The sequence below is a fragment of the Lolium rigidum genome, chromosome 7 (genome assembly GCF_022539505.1).
Source record: "Lolium rigidum isolate FL_2022 chromosome 7, APGP_CSIRO_Lrig_0.1, whole genome shotgun sequence".
In the NCBI taxonomy this organism is placed as follows: Eukaryota; Viridiplantae; Streptophyta; class Magnoliopsida; order Poales; family Poaceae; genus Lolium; species Lolium rigidum.
Genome location: NC_061514.1, coordinates 86,366,231 through 86,382,909, shown reverse-complemented (window position 1 = coordinate 86,382,909; position 16,679 = coordinate 86,366,231). Strand labels below are relative to the sequence as shown.

The 16,679-nt window shown below is 43.7% G+C and overlaps 1 protein-coding gene across 2 annotated transcripts; it reads left to right on the top strand.

The window, feature by feature from the left end:
- Positions 1 to 10,452: 10,452 nt before the first annotated feature.
- On the top strand, positions 10,453 to 14,750 carry LOC124669873 (probable metal-nicotianamine transporter YSL9). Of its 2 annotated transcripts, XM_047206411.1 has the most exons (8): positions 10,453 to 10,857; positions 10,966 to 11,132; positions 12,274 to 12,371; positions 12,462 to 12,596; positions 12,690 to 12,879; positions 12,955 to 13,069; positions 13,137 to 14,077; positions 14,181 to 14,750. In XM_047206411.1, the coding sequence occupies exons 1-7, from the start codon at positions 10,482 to 10,484 to the stop codon at positions 14,057 to 14,059; spliced, it is 2,004 nt and encodes a 667-aa protein (XP_047062367.1). In that variant the 5' UTR covers positions 10,453 to 10,481; the 3' UTR covers positions 14,060 to 14,077; positions 14,181 to 14,750. The 2 variants fall into 2 exon arrangements, with proteins under 2 accessions (XP_047062367.1, XP_047062366.1); XM_047206410.1 differs by having other exon boundaries at positions 10,467 to 10,857; positions 13,137 to 14,750.
- The last annotated feature ends 1,929 nt before the right edge of the window (positions 14,751 to 16,679 follow it).

Below are 16,679 nucleotides of genomic sequence, written 5' to 3'. Positions count from 1 at the left end.
GGATGCGGGCTATAAGGGCTTCAGTGGCCGCTTTTTCTTCGGCAGTGGCCTCTGTGTCCCAGTATCTGCGCCTCTGAATTTCTTCGGCAGCGTCAAATGGCGTGATACCGTACTCCTGGGAGATGGCAGACTCGTCCTGGATGTATAGCCATTTCTTGCCCCAACCTTGGACAGAGTCAGGGAATTTCACGTCGAAGTAATTACCGTCGGGACGAACGCAGATACAAACGCCACCTACATTGTAGACAATGTTCCTAGAGTTGTTGCGCCGGAGATAGAAGATGCGTTTCCACAGGCCCCAATGAGCATGGATGCCGAGTAAACACTCGCAAACAGTGATGAAAATAGTAATGTGGAGGAGAGAATTTGGGGCCAGCTGATGGAGATGGATTCCATAGATGAAAAGAAGGCCACAAAGGAACTCGTGGATAGGGGCGGCAAGGCCGCGAATAAGGAAGATGACGAATGTTACCCGAAATCTGATAGGGGGATGAGGGACGCTTTCGTCTCCAGGAAACTTCAGGGCCTCCTGCTTCTTCACCAGGCCCATCTTCTTCTGGAGCTTCTGGTCCTGCGCGGAGATCTTCGACCGCTCCCAGCCTGACACTCTGACCTTCTCTACGGGTTCGGCGGTGCCCGCAACCTTGTTCTTGCACTGCTTCGTGCGTGGAGCCATGGGGAAGTGGTTTGGTGGAAAAAAGAGGAAAAAAAGGGCAAGTGCGCGAGGAGCTCGAAGGATGGCAATGATGGAGAGAGAGAGAGAGAGAGAGAGAGAGAGAGCAGACGTGTGGCGCATTAAAGAGGACGAATGAGAACGACACGGTGAATTTATAGAGGGAAGCTGATTCGACAAGCCGTTGGATGAAAAGGGGGAGTGTTTTCAGCCCTACGCGTGCCCAAAGGGTAAAAATGTCTTATCATTCTGAAATTACTGGACGGAAGTTACTGCGCATGTGCTGGAAATTATGGAGGACGTGTGTCGTCCACTTGCGCGACGTGTCGATGGTGTAGAGCTTTGGACCCACGACCCAGTGAGGTGACAGGAGTCGTGGCTTTCCAAGGTGGGCATCGTGGCTATCGTCAGCAGCGACGTCATTCGAGAAAGCTTCGACTGGTTTAACAAAATATAGCGACAATAAAACTTCGAGTTCTCGCAAAGGGAAATTTCGGGAGCTTATGATCAAATGCAAGAATTTGTTCATATGCTCGGGGGCTACTCTTATCAGAAGTATTGTTTACACTTCTGATAAGAGGATATGGAGAAATACAAAAATACAGAGTTGGTCAAAATAGCAAAAGTTGAGCCTACAGCCAAGTGCAAACACTCGACTGTAGCCTCGGGGCTACTCCCATCGGGAGCGCTGGTCGCGTACCCGATGAAATATGAGAAATAAAAAACTAGAGGATGAAAAAGACAAATATAGAAGTGCATATGAGGAATTATCGTCGTACATCTTCGAATTACACATACCTCGTCATGTACTCCCATCGGGAGATCAAGATATTGTCATTAACAATTCGAAGAAATTAGCAATTCCAGCAGCCGACAAAGGCACTCGACAATATATTCTCAGTGCGCGTCTGCCGCAATAAAACTCTGGATGTCGTAATATTTTACGAAGGTAAGTCCCCATGATCTGTCCTGTGTGGCGTGATATCGCACCTGAATGCGCTCTACTACTTTATCCGTATCAACATATACGAAGAAAAATCCTAGCGTACGCGTTAGGTACTCGATAAAACATATATGGAATTCGATTCACGATAAGTCCTTAAGCGGCACGTGTCGGATTACACCAGTATCCCGAGTTCAAGTCCAGGGACTTGAGCCTGAAGTAGGTTCATGCGGGTTTGCCACAAGAGCAATTAACTGGTACATGATTCGTTAGATGAACCAGCCCCATTTGGCAGCATCCCTGTACAAAATAAACATTAAACATAAATATTTGACTCGTTGGTATGTAAAGATATGATTTGATTTTACGTTGGAGATTTTTCTCGATTTTACGATTCAAAGAAAATCTCGGGGGCTACTGACATAGGCATCCCGAATGGGCCTGCCGAATAAGATACCCGAGGTTATTTGGAGGCCCACGACCCGAAGTCTTCAAGGCCCAGAAGCCCAGCAAACATCAATATGGAAGATAGAGTTGTATTAAAAATTGAGAGTCATGTAATTATACGAGAGAGGCTCAGAAAGTCTCCTGGAGTCCGTAACTTGTACGACAAGAAGATCCCTCGGCTCTCTCTCTTATATAAAGGGGAGACGAGGCGTGAGGAATCATCGAATCTATTATCCACATAACCCTAGTTTTTACTTAGTCGAGCACCTTTTCGGCTGAAACCTTCGAGATCTACTTGCTCTCTACTTTCTACGAAACCCTAAATCTACAATCCGTAAACATTGACAAGTTAATCCCTTGTGAGGGGGGGGGGGGGGTGCGGCGCCGCCGCGCAGGTGTATCACCGAGAATCCTGTTGGAGCCCAAGCTCGTTGGAGCATTTTATTTTTAAAATTCAAAAAATGTATTTTAAGTTTTAAAAAATTCAGAAATCGCATGTACATATAAGTAATGATTTATACTTGAAGGTGCGATATTGCAAACTGAAATACGTTGTATGATGTGCAATGCGAAAAAAGATAAATTCTGGCAAGATTTCAAGGTGCGTTGTTTACACACCCATATCTATAATTTATCTTTTTATGTAGCATAGAATATAAAATATTTCGGCTAAGACTTTGCATACTTGAAGTATATATTATTTCCTGCATTTACATATTTTTTCAGGATTTTTGAAACTTTTGAAAAACATTGTTAAAACGTTAAAATTAAACGGATCCACTGAGTCTGGGAGTTTCTAAATGTTTAAATGTCATTACACCCTATCAGAGAAATGCACTGTGCGCTCTACCGAAAGTTGGCATCCTGACAATGTAACACTGACATAAAATATCTACTACATGGGAAAAGACTCGGGAGTAGTAGAAAGAATTTTGATGGAGGAACCGAATGTGGGCTTCTTTGATTCATAGAATAGAAAAAACATAAGAATAGGAAAAACATAGATTGGAATGGTATGCTTACTTTAATCCTACGGAAAGATGGAGTGTGTTTAGTTGTTGCAAAGAAATATTTCATGAGGTATGAACTAATGTGTTTTCCTGTAAAATTTACGCTACAAGATTCGTATATGATTAGTTTCTATAAAATAGGTTCCTATGAATCAAACAACTTACTCCCTCCGTTCTGATTTAGTCTACATTCTAGAAAAAATAAGACAACCTAATATTGCATTTATTCTTACTACTTAGATATATAAACAACCAATCCAAGCTACATGAAAAATAACAACATCCAATAAAGAGAGTAAAACCACTTCGTTTTCAGTGTCGTTGTTGACTAAAAGCTAGAATGTAGAGTATTTCAGAGCAAATTTTGAAACTAGAATGTAGACTATTTCAGAACGGAGGGAGTATGTAGAAAATTCCCCTATAGGATCCAAATCTAACACAATTCCTATACATATTCTATGAAATAAAGGAAAGCCTCAAGCCCAAAAGAGACCCAACATCCTCGATGGCATATAACCGCAACACCACTTTCATGATCCGCCATGTCAGCAAGAACACCGCTCTGTATTCGTAACATGAGTAATATCAATGTAGCATCCTGGTCGGTGGCAACGAGCGCTTCTTTATTGTAAGGTTAGATAATCTCTAACAGATCTCGTAAAAGTGGTAGATGAATTGGTACGTGGTGTACTCAGGGAGAATTCCAGAAGTCAAATGTGTCGTCAACAGGTGAAAGGCTGCAAGAAGAATTGCTACTAGGGGTTTGAGAGTCAAAGAAAAGAGCAATCATGGAGTTGACAAGGATGCATGTTAGAATGGGTTAAGTAAGCTGGAAGATTTCATAATCATGTCCAGTTAATCGTCGATAGGTGATAACCTCATTATAGAGAGGTATAAAAGTGTTCAACCAAATACAACGATCTGATTCAGCCCAACACAGAATCCACATACCCAGGCAACCAAACACTTGGGGGAGGGGGAGGGGGGCATTGGTGGGGCCATGCACCCTCAGGCTATGTGGGCAACCAAACAGGTTGCACATATAGCTAAGCATGGGCAGCCCAACCAGGACGATCCGACCTGGTTCGAGCCAATATTTCATGTCGAGCTGAACTTCGGTCCTACAAAATGCACGATTTAAGATAAGTCTGGCTAGGTCGAGTTTCTTCAGGCTTCAGACCAAGCTCAAGCCTAATTTCTAGGCCCGATGGTTAGGCCGGGCCGGGCCAGGTTTGGGCCTAGGTTTTCAGCTTCGAGATTTTTTAAGCGTGGCCTGGCCCAAGTTTTGCCCAGGTATAGTTACGCATCATGGCCCTGAGGTAGCATTCACCCGCTCAGGTTACACCTGGTTACATGTGCAAAATGCCGGAAAGTGGAGCAAGCAACCAAACAAACGATGCTTATTCCGTCCAGACAAGGGAGAATGATGAAAAATATCACAGCTCAACTTGGAATCTTGGCCCACATGCCCACGCCTGTATCTCTTCCCAAATCTTTAAAGAGAACGCTCTGCATCCTCTCCCATATGGTAAAGGAACAAATGGATAGAGTGGCACGAGACAATGAATAATTTTTTATCTACATTTTTTGAAATTTAATATAAAATCGACTATTTTTTTTGAAAATCAAATTCTAACCCTTTTGCGTAGAGCCCGCCCTTGATGCGTTATGATTAAATTACACGACGCCCTAGGTAGGATGCTTAAAGAACATGGATGTCGTCTAGAGGGAGTGAATAGTCGATTTAAAAACTTTTACGAGATGGGCTTGAGAACAAATACGAAACAAAACTAGCATTTAATTTGTCATGCGCAAAATCTATATATTCCAGGCTTAACTATATGCACCAACACATTATGCTAACCAAGAGAACCAACAAGGTGATATCAAGAGACTTCAAGCACGAAGACTATCACAAAGTAAAATACATAATTAAAGAGTCCGCGTATAGAAATAACCGATGCATACAAAGAAAATAATGTATCTTCAAGTTCACTTCCTAAAGGAAGCTAGCCTTCGTTGAAGCGGTGTGGAAGCAAAATGCTCTTAAAAGAGCCACAATGCTCATTGTAATATCCTTTCACTCTTGCACAATGCAAGATGCCATGATCCACTAGGGGTCCCTTGAGGAAGGTCATCACACCAATAGAAGTTTAGAGAAATTTCTCCAACTTAATTGAAGACTCCCAAGTAATCCACCACAAGCTTTACACCATAACGATTGAGCTCCATGAACCACCAAGCCACCAAGCCGTGTAGGGTTGCAAGACCGCAAGAGGAACAAGCTTCAGTTCCACGAAACCTTGTGGAGAACTCAAACTGACGCGCCAAATACAATGTCAAGAACACAAGTGCTTAAGCCCTTCACTCCCAAATTACACAAAAGCTACAAAAGTTGTGAGGGAATAAGAGAGGAAGAATAAAGTAGGAGAACACCAAATTTCTCCAACATCAAGATCCAATGGATTCCCTTATTAAAAGGAGATATTGATTGGTAAAAATGTAGATCTACAACTCCTCTTTCTTTTCTGTGAAAAAGATGGCAAGAAATATGGAAGAAATAAAGAGAAATAGCAAGCTAATCAAGGTCAACAATGGAGGAGAAATAAATGGAGCCAGCATGAATAGGTGGGCTTTTTATAGCCCCTCCCACAACATATGACCATTGCAGCCCCAGGAGACCGTAGATTGTAGTGCTACCTTACACCAGAAATTCTGACGAGCGCCAGGGTGCGGCCCCTCTGGTCCATCGGGCCATAGGTAGACCAGAGATTTGGTTCTGGAGGTTCGGGGAGGGGGGGATTATATCCACCCCCATGAAAACTAGCATAAACACTTAGACGAAAATGACCATACCTTGAGCATCTGAACTCTAATTTTGATGAACCTACAAGACCACGCAGAGAAGCATCATATTAAAAATAAGGAGGATAAATACACAAGATTAAAAAATTGTAATCTCTAAAAGAGATGAAGTGGTAAAACCTCCAATACCAGAAATGCAGTAAGTTTTCATCCAAAAATTGTTTTTGGTAAAGTTTAGCTTGTCTTGAAGATAACCACAAGATATAGAAACTCAGAAGGATAAGAAACACATAACAACCAAGAATATAATTTCAAGGATGCAAAGGTTTGAGTCCTGTCCGAATGAAACAATTCGGATACTCATTTGATAGGCCCTCTTGATAGTACGGTAAAGATCTTGAACCCGTTCTCCCAACTAACAACATGAGACCGGTAAAATAGAAAACCTATCAAGAAAAAAAATTGCCTTGCGCATATTCTACTAGCTTTCAAGTTGGAACATCTTCTTGATTGCGCTTGCTAGGTTAAATCTTACGGATTTCTCCCACATACTCCAATATGGTAGAACCTATTCTTAGGAAATATCTTCGCATATCCACCATCACCAAATGTATGGCAAGATTCAAGCATATGTGTTATTCAAGATGGCCATCTTGAACTTGCACTTCGACTTGATCATCCTCAAATCATTTTTTTGTTTCCTCATAATGATGATGTCATGAAATCAACCTTGAATTCTCACACACATACTTGAACAGGCTAAAGTCTCACGTGGACATTCTTCAGATCACACCATGAGCATCTTGGCCATCATTTGATCTTCTTTACTCTCATCCTTGCCGCCAACAAATGGTTTAATTATAGCCTACACACAAATTCTACAAATATAACTCAATGCAAACATTAGTAAATAGCGATTATCAGAAATTACCAAAACCACACATGGGGGTTCCATGCTCTTTTAGATGCCATGGTATCAAATTGCATCGGAACATGCGCCATGTAAAAAAGTTAAAATTATGATTTTAAACCGGTTCATTTTGTGTTGAAGTATTAACAAGGCAGATACATGCATTTTCACCATGGGGCATGGCACGAGGGAGAACAGTCGTAGCACACGGTCTCTCCCATCCACGAAAGCAAACAAGGGGAGGGGGAGGGGCTGCGATCAGAAAAACAATGTGCGTGTGAAACATTCCACCCACCCGGGCCCTCAGGTAGATGGCAACAATAGTTTAGGCCTCTATGGATTGTAGGAAATTCATAAGATATTTCTAGGATTAAAAAACTTGAATTTTTTTTACTATAAGGATTGCCTTTGGAATAACTGAATGGTGCTACTCAGATTCCTGCGGATTGGATTCCTATGCCTCAATCCCACATGATTTTGAATATCCATTCCAAACACCTTTTAAGGCACACTCACGAGGGACCAATGCACATTCATGTGTTTTTCCTATATTTCACCCAAAGGACTATTCCGGCACTCTTCGGGCCCGTTCGGTTTAAAGAGGATTAACGTGGATCAGGAGGTATTGACAGGGAATTGAACTGCTTTCCCTGCCATTCCATGTCAATCACTGCCAGTTGGGGTCTAACCGAACGGGACCTTCATGTGTTTTACAATCCTCTATTTTGCACCAACAAACCTTTCAGATTCCTTGTTTTTTCCTATCTATGTGTTTTTCAATTCGTGATCCAAAATGCCCTTAGGATATCTCCAACTCCACTACCCATTTGGCCTGGACGTGTCTATTCGTTTCTGGGTAGACAGAGGGCAAGGCCCGATGACATGACCCATTTTGTGGCATGTACGTTATTCTATCCGTACGCACCCAATTTCATTCCAAAATTGGGTTGGATTACGTCCATGCATACACGCTGCAGATACCTAGTGTGTCCTCTTGCATCCTCCTGAGCGCGCCTACATATGATACATACCAGTCCATCCTCCCTCTCCCTATCCTCTCTCCCACCGTGATTTACACCCCCACCTATCTGTTGTCGGGTTGCGGCCAGCAGCATTCTTGTCCAATTTTCCACCTGCCACTGCAGATAGCCAGAGTAGTTTAGGTTCCAGCAGATGAGCTCACTCCTTTCAGAGATCATTAAGATTGTTCTGTGTCATTGGCCACGCAGTCGCCGCCACCTCAATCCACACCTTCATAGGAGGAGCTCGACTTCAATGTTTGTGCTCCCATTTCCAGCTAGGATAGGTTGCCATCTTCCTCTGTAGGCCCTCTTCCATTTCCACAAACTGCACCTCCTGCAAGGTGTTTAGCCAATTGCGTAGATTCACACTTTGTCTCAGAGAAGGCTATAGTGACATATATGTGAGCTTCTATTTCATTTTTTACTTGCGTAGATCATGCCCGACAACTTTGAGGAGTTTTTCATAACCATCTCATTGATACGTCATCTTATGATGACTCCGATGATTATAACGATCTCCTCCATGATCACAATGAAAAGTAGCATACGAGGTTCACGGCTCGGTAAAGGGACATGTAGCGGATTGGTTCATAAACCAAAAGCCGACCATGTCCAACTCTTCACCGACTACTTCCGTCGTGCCAACGCACTATACCCTTCCTATATGTTCCGACGATGTTTCCGGGTGTCAAAACCGGTTTTCATGTGTCTTTTGGAGAGAGTGAGGGCTTATGATGGTTACTTCCTATGCAAGACAATGTTGTTCGTAAGATAAGCTTTTTCTCTTATCCAAAATGCACTGCATCTGTTAGGCTGGTTGCATATGGAGTTTCCGGTGATCTAGTTGATGAGTACATGCGTATGAGAGAATCCACGTGGCTTGAATCAATGCACAACATCTTTAAAGTTGTGGTCCAGGTGTTTGGTAGAGAATATTTGAGAGATCCAAATGCTACCGACACAACTAGATTGCGAACGATTAACAAGTCAAGAGGGCTTCCTAGGATGCTTGGAAGAATACATTGCATGCATGGGAGTGTAAGAACTATCCACTTGCTTGACAGTGGCAATATAAGAGGACATGTTGGAGAGTGCACAATCATATTTGAGGTTGTTACATCACAAAATCTTTGGATTTGATACTCTTCGTTAAAGAATAAGAGAGTGCTAGGAAGGATGTGGAGCGGGCATTTAGCGTGCGCCAAACTCGTTGGGCCATTGTCCGGCATCCTTCTACAAGATGGAAGGTGGAAACAATGTATGAGGCAATGATTGTTTGTGTAATCATGCACATCATAATTGTTGTGGATGTGTGTGATAATCCAATCAATCCAGGGGGATTTGGTTGAGCCCATGGCAACATTCCAACAGTTTTTTCATGTGCATCATGGAATCTGTGATCGGGCAACTCACATTCAACATCAAAATGGTTTGGTTGAGCATACATAGAATTACGCAGCAACCACTAGTCCTCACATCTCATTTAATTTGATTTTAATTGATTGTGTGAATTCTGTTTTCATTTATTTGGTTGTGAACTATGTTGTTTTATGAACTATTTGTATAATCATTTGATATTGTGGACTATTTTAATTATGGCCAAATGACCAAAATGGTAAAATAGTTTTTTTTACTGCCGTTGGTGTACGGGCGAACGTAGGAGCACCACTGGTTCTTTTGTATCCGAAGAAACATCCAAACAACCCAAAATAGTCGCAGCTTCTGTCCAAAATGAGTGACAGCGTTTGAGATGCCCTTGCGGTGGGTGTCGTTATATAACTCAGTCGCCGGTATCGCTACTTCGCTAGTGTGTTGTCCACACGCCGGTACGCACCACGTAGGATCGACGGCCCCTCCCTGCGCCCTTCCGCAGCCCACCGCCGGACGCTTCCCGCCACCATCCAGCCAGCAGGTACACAACCGGTATTCCTAGCTTCAGATTCAGGCTGTACAAGGAGATCGCAGCTTTTGTGTTTCCTTGCTGAACTCTTTTCTTCCTTCATATAGTGCGATGATCTAAGTTGAATTGTTTGATGATTTTGTGTTGACTCTATTTCCTTCTAAAATTCTGACCAACTTTTGCTGCTCGATCCATCCGAGCGTCTTTATATCTGGACTCTGAGTTCTGTTTCCAGAGCGAGATGTTCTCGTTGCCGGGGAGCAGCTCTGGCTGTGCTTTGTGTGGTCGTGTGTACGCAAGCTGATCTCTCGGTTTCACTCAAACTGTTCTATGGGAGCAGAGATGATGTTCATCTCTGTCCACCATTTTCCCTCTCTTTTTCTGACGTGCTCCTCAGTCACTCACTCACTTCTCTTTCCCAGCGACCTTGGTTCTTTGTTCTTGACTTCTTGTCCTTTCGGTTGGAGCAGGTGATGTGAGATTATTTTAATTTGTCTCAACTTTTCGATTGGAATCTATTCCGGTCTAGAAAATACTGTAACTTTTTCGTGCCCATGAATAGATGATCAAAATCATTGACTCCAGAGCTCAAAATACTTATATTGGTAGTAACATCACTTGCACTTGTCATGTCATGATCAATTCCGTTTCACTGATAACTCCTTCTGACGCCTCCTCTGATCTGACGCCGGCGAAAATGTTTTCCCCAACGAACCAGGAGCGGCCGGCGGAGGAAGCGACCCCAGGCCACCGCGGCGGCGCGGGCTCGCCATGGCGCTCCGCCAGCGGGACGCTGCCGGCGAAGGCAAAGAGGAGCCAGCCGAGCTGTACGGCGACGGCGCCGAGGCGGGGCAGCCCGCGCACGTGAGAGGCCCCGTGCCCAAGTGGTCGGAGCAGCTGACGGCGCGCGGCCTGGTGGTAGCCGCGACCGTCGGCATCATGTACAGCGTCATCGTGATGAAGCTCAACCTCACCACGGGGCTCGACCCCACCCTCAACGTCTCCGCCGCGCTCATCTCCTTCGTCATCCTCCGCGTCTGGACGCAGGCGACGGCCCGCCTCGGCTTCGCCGTCCGCCCGCTCACGCGCCAGGAGAACACCGTCATCCAGACATGCGCCGTCGCCTGCTACGGCATCAGCTCCGCCGGTCAGGACCACCTCCCCCCTTTGCTTCTCAAGTTTTTTTTTTTTTTGAGGGTAAGTGGAGACCTTGGATTTTGACGCGTTGTTGGATTTTTCCTTGTTCAATTCCCAGGTGGGTTTGGGTCCTATCTGCTTGGGCTCAGCAAGAAGACCTACGAGGCGGCCGGGACGGACATCGAGGGCAACGTGGGATGGAAAGAGCCCGGCATCGGCTGGATGACCGGCTACCTCTTCGCCGTCAGCTTCGTCGGGATCCTCGCGCTCGTCCCTCTCAGAAAGGTTGGTGACCTCTCCCACACAACAGATTTTGCCTTCCAAATCACGCCGCTCTTAGCTAAGAAGATCTGTGAGTTTGCCTTTCGTCCCCAATTTTGTTCCTTTGCATAGTGGCCAAGTGGTCATCAGCTCCTTTGGCATTTTCGTTTCTTCTTTCCGTAGCGTTAGGTGTTGTAGCCATGTGCCTGACGGATTATGTAAGCTGAAATAAACCACGATTTGCGTCGGTGTTGTTAGGTGTTCACGTGAACGCTAGAGTTCCCTGATTTTCAGACTGTTTGGTCGCCACACTGCATTTAGCAGTTTAGCTAACTAGCTAAGTTATTCTAACCATACATTAGTCTTGCCAAAGCTTTTCGGCAACAAAGTCCCACCATCTATGATCACTCTACTGAGATTCTCTTATATATCAATCGATGTGAAAGGGGCAACTTCAGTTTACTGAAAACTGCAACTTGCACTTTTTCACCCAGTTGCACAGTAAACGGAAGGTGCAGCTTTCATGAGACTTAAAAAAATCTCAATAAACTGAGAATTAGCAAAACCGATAACACACTCGCTGATTTATATATGGCTCTATGGACTATGGTCTATGGGATTGTTTTGTTGAAGCCTAATACTGGTCAAGTTTGTCAAACTTGTGCTAAGAATAATAAAGCCTGACAACATGTATTGCTTCAGTTAAAGGCTAAGAATAGTCAAGTATGGCAAACTTGTTAACCTAACTTGGGGCGAGAAAAATAGGGCCACGAAATGCAGTGCTTCTGTTAAACAAAGTGCTAGATACTTTTTATCTAAAAAAAGTGCTAGATACTTCAAGTATGGTTTTCATACATATTTTTAAAATTAACTATGCATTTTGAAAAGTTAAGGATTATTTTTTGTTTGAACTTTCAGTTGCAATTAAACTGCGTTGAATCCCAAGAATAATCTTTAGTAAAAAAGTAGTGTCTACAGTTGTATACCGTTCACGGCTGTGTGCCAGGTCAGTTGGATTATCAGGTCGTGAACCCTTTCAAACTGAATGTAATCCCTGCATAGCTTTTCATTGTTACGTTACAACTACTCAAGTTGTTTGACATCACCTGTAAATGAACAATTCAATTTGAAGCATAATTTTGTATGGAACTATGTAAAATTTCAGATTTTGGTGATTGACTACAAATTATCTTACCCAAGCGGAACTGCAACTGCCGTGCTTATAAATGGATTTCATGCGCCTCAGGGAGATGATTTGGCAAAGTACGCAGTTCTCTAGTATAAGCAATGGTATGCAGAATCAACCTTTTCTTACCATTTCAGTAAATTTAATGTTTTGTTTGGTAATGTCAGGATGCAAGTGAAAGGATTCACAAAATACTTTGTAATCAGCTTCTTCTGGAGCTTTTTCCAGTGGTTTTACTCTGGTGGAGATAAATGTGGGTTTTCGCAGTTTCCCACTCTTGGACTACGAGCAAGGAAACAAACGTAATACCAGTCACTTCGCTTACTATTATGCTCCATTCTCCACTAAATCACTAGTAACAGTTTGACACAATTGAATTTATAATGGGGTATCAGGTTCTTCTTTGATTTCAACCTCACATATGTTGGGGCAGGGATGATTTGCCCCCACCTTATCAATATATCTCTCCTTCTCGGTTCTATTCTCTCCTATGGTATAATGTGGCCACTGATTTCTGATCTGAAAGGGAACTGGTATCCGGCAGATTTACCAGAAAGCAGCATGAGAAGCCTGCAAGGTTACAAGGTTTGTTTGTCAATTTTATTTGTTGATGTGTGTGTGATTTACAATCCTTCGTTTCTTACCTTCTCTTATTCTCAGGCATTCATTTGCATAGCTCTCATCCTAGGAGATGGCATGTACAATTTTGCAAAGATCATTGTATCGACCATTTGGAGTATAGTCGACAAATCAGAAAAGAAGAAGACCAAGAAAGGTAAACTTCTTAAAGTACAACCTTTTGACGTATTCATGATCTGACATGGGGTTCATTATGCTTACAGAGGAAGATATTCTCTCGCTGGATGACCTCCATCGCAATGAAGTTTTTACGAGAGAGAGTCTTCCTAATTGGATAGCCTTCTTGGGTTATTTTGGATTATCGCTCATTGCTGTTATTACTATTCCCTTGATGTTCCCTGAGATAAAGTGGTACTATGCTATCATAGCATACATATTGGCTCCTGCCCTGGGTTTCTCCAATGCCTACGGATCCGGCCTTACTGACATCAACATGGCCTTCAACTATGGAAAAGTTGCTCTACTCATTCTTGCAGCCACTGCTGGAAAAGAACATGGTGTAGTTGCTGGGATGGTAGGCTGTGGTATGGTGAAATCTATCGCATCGATATCTGCTGATCTGATGCAGGATTTCAAAACTGGGCATCTTACATTAACATCACCTAGATCAATGCTTATTGCTCAGATTGTTGGCACCGTCATGGGATGTATCATCGCGCCGCTGGCATTCTTTGTGTTCTACAATGCCTTTGACATAGGCAACCTGAATGGGCCCTGGAAGGCACCGTATGCTCTAATATACCGAAACATCGCAATTCTTGGCGTCGAGGGCTTCTCTGCTCTGCCCAAGCACTGCTTGCAGCTGTGCTGTGGATTCTTTGCCTTTGCACTGGTGGCCAACCTTATGAGGGATTTCCTCCCGCGGAAATATGGCAAATGGATTCCCTTACCCATGGCAATGGGGTTTCCCTTCCTTGTTGGCGCGAGCTTTGCCATCGACATGTGTGTCGGGACCTTGATAGTTTATATCTGGCACAAGATTGACAAAAGCAAAGCAGTGCATATGGTGCCGGCAGTTGCTTCTGGTTTTATCTGCGGAGATGGACTCTGGATCTTCCCAGCTTCCTTGCTTTCACTGGCCAAGATCACTCCACCAATGTGCATGGCGTTTGAATCTACCCGGTAGATGAATATCATGCATGAGGTTAGTCGCTGGGAATCTTTGTATCTGTGTCGCTGAAAACTGGCCTTACAGAACGTTGCATCTAGTTTTGGGTATAACTTAGTTGTAGCTTTACGTTTTACAGGTAAAAGGGTGTTTGTCCCCTTTTGGTTTCCTAAATGTTGCAAAACCACTGAGATACGGAGCTGTTTGCCTCACCATCAGTTTCTTAATGAAACTGGGAACCCTTGTGGGGTTCCTTCAATCAAAAAAAAAGAGAGAGGTTAGTCGCAGTTCCATTCCATGGCTGAGATTTTGCATGCTAGGGTGAATAATAAGCTGAATGGTAAATCCACAGGATGTAAAATTGTAAGAAGTGTCTTTCAGGAGCAGCTGGTCCAATTGCCAAATACAAGTTTCCAGCTGTCCTCTGCAGAAATCATCATCGGATATAAACCACTGAGTGTGCGTTGTCAGTTGACGACATGACGGTGTGTATAAATTGATCAGTGCAAGACCGGGTATTAAGACAGATGCGCCGTCTCAAATTCAACAAAACAACCCCAATGAATTACCTATTCGAACACTGAAGAAATGCAATTATCTTTGTGTGGCCAAGTTTTTTTCAACGTGAAGTGCCCATATCAGCACTCCCTTGTACAGTATCTCGGATTCTCAGTTAGCGTTATAATATCAAGGTCACAGCTTCAAGACACTAGCTTCAAGTCACTGTGGCCAGTAAACCATGCCCAGGGTCACATCACTGGCCCATTACTCTTTTTTAAACCAAGACAAAAGCTTTGCTCCAATCTAATAATTAAGAAGAAGATAATTGTTCGGTTAATTAACGGAAATCAAGCGAAAACCGTTACAATAAAACCCAATGCGGACTACTCCGAAAGCAACTCTCCCAACTCTAACCGCCTAGACACACCAACCAACTGTCCTACCATGCTACCACTGTAAACTTTGACACATTGATGATCAGATCACAAGGAAACAAGAACAGGGATGTTGAACACGACCACCTGAAAGATTAGAGCCATTCATCAAATATCTATCCACTGCGGGTGCCTTCCTTGGGACACTAATATTCTTGACTTTCCTCCTTAGATACTCCTTCACCTTGCGCATGAGAACTAGGAGGAGGAGGAGAAGGGACATCAGGGGTGCATCCGGAAAAAGAAAAAAAGAGGTATCATCCACCGGGTAAGTACTCGAGGTGGAGCGAGGATAGAAGGGACGCGTCTCATCAAACGTGACGTCACGAGAGATGCGCATCCGACGACCAACAGGGTCCCAACAGCGATAACCCTTATGCTCATCACTGTATCCGAGAAAAACACACTCAACAGACTGAGCGGTCAGTTTGGTGCGTTCGCGAGGAGGGAGAAGAACATAGCAAACGCAACCAAATAAACGAAGAGTCGAGTAATCTGGATAGCGACCAGAAAGACGCTCGAGAGGAATGCCACCTTGAAGGGCAGCAGAAGGTTGAATGTTAATGAGGTAAGTCGACGTAGCGACAGCCTCAGCCCAGAAATGCGGCGGAAGAGAGGAAGCAATCATCATAGCACGGGTAGTTTCAAGAATATGACGATGCTTACGCTCGGTGACACCATTTTAAGCATGGGCGCCGGGACACGAGAACTGGGCAAGGGTGCCCTGCTCAGCAAGAACACCACGCAGGTGCTGGGAGATATACTCTCCTGCAGAATCAACATGAAACATGGCGGGTATAAGGCAAAACCTATCTGAATTATTGATCATATAGACCTAGAAACTGACACCAGGAGAAAAAGTGTTTGATTGTCTGCTCACCGTGACAAAAAAATACATTTCATACATCCATGCCAGTTGCGTGTTACGAGGTTATCTTTAGTAATAATAACACCTCGACCAACATACCACACAAAAACTTTTATTTTCAAAGGTATCTTCGTCTTCCAAAATAGATTTATTAATAACTATCGGTTGAATGGATTCGATTAAAGCTATGTACATGGAACCAACCAAAAATACACTATTCTTGGTGAGTCCCCAGTAAAATTCGTCGGACCCTTGCAACAACTGGACTGAAGCTAATCGTTGTAGCAGTTCATTCTAATATGCCAACCGGGGTCCAATAACATCATGCCTAAACGTCATAGTCGGTGGAGATGTTTCCATCATCTTTGCTAAAGTACCACCTTTATCACTTACAATATTATTCTCCCAGAACTTTATCTCCAACCAGTGGCGGAGACAGGGGGGACCAGGAGGGGCCCTGCCGCCCCCCCTAAGATTCAGTATTTATGCCTAGGTCCATGTTATTTAGTGCTACAGGATGCAAATTAGCTGTGTATTTTTGTGCTTTGCCCCCCCCCCCCAATAGCCATTTTCTCTGCTTTGGCCCCCCTTATTTGTTTATCCTGCCTCCGCCACTGTCTCCAACTCATATCTAACGGAGAAAGAACCATACGGTAAAAGTGCTTCTTAGTAGCCATTATAGTTATACCGGCCCAAAAATGAGACTCTCCAGATTTTCATATAGCCTGAGAGATCGCTTTCCGGCCAACATACTTTCTCCGCAACAAGTTTGCCATACCCCATGCTCAGTTAATAACTAGGCCAGCCATTTGCAAGCAAGGCCCTGTTTTAACCT

Excerpts from the sequence above, each read along its gene's own strand:
- LOC124669873 (XM_047206411.1), top strand. The coding sequence starts at position 10,482 with ATGGCGCTCCGCCAGCGGGACGCTGCCGGCGAAGGCAAAGAGGAGCCA. Across the intron at positions 10,858-10,965 it reads CTACGGCATCAGCTCCGCCG|GTGGGTTTGGGTCCTATCTG; the intron begins GTCAGGACCACC and ends TTCAATTCCCAG. Across the intron at positions 12,597-12,689 it reads CTACGAGCAAGGAAACAAAC|GTTCTTCTTTGATTTCAACC; the intron begins GTAATACCAGTC and ends ATGGGGTATCAG.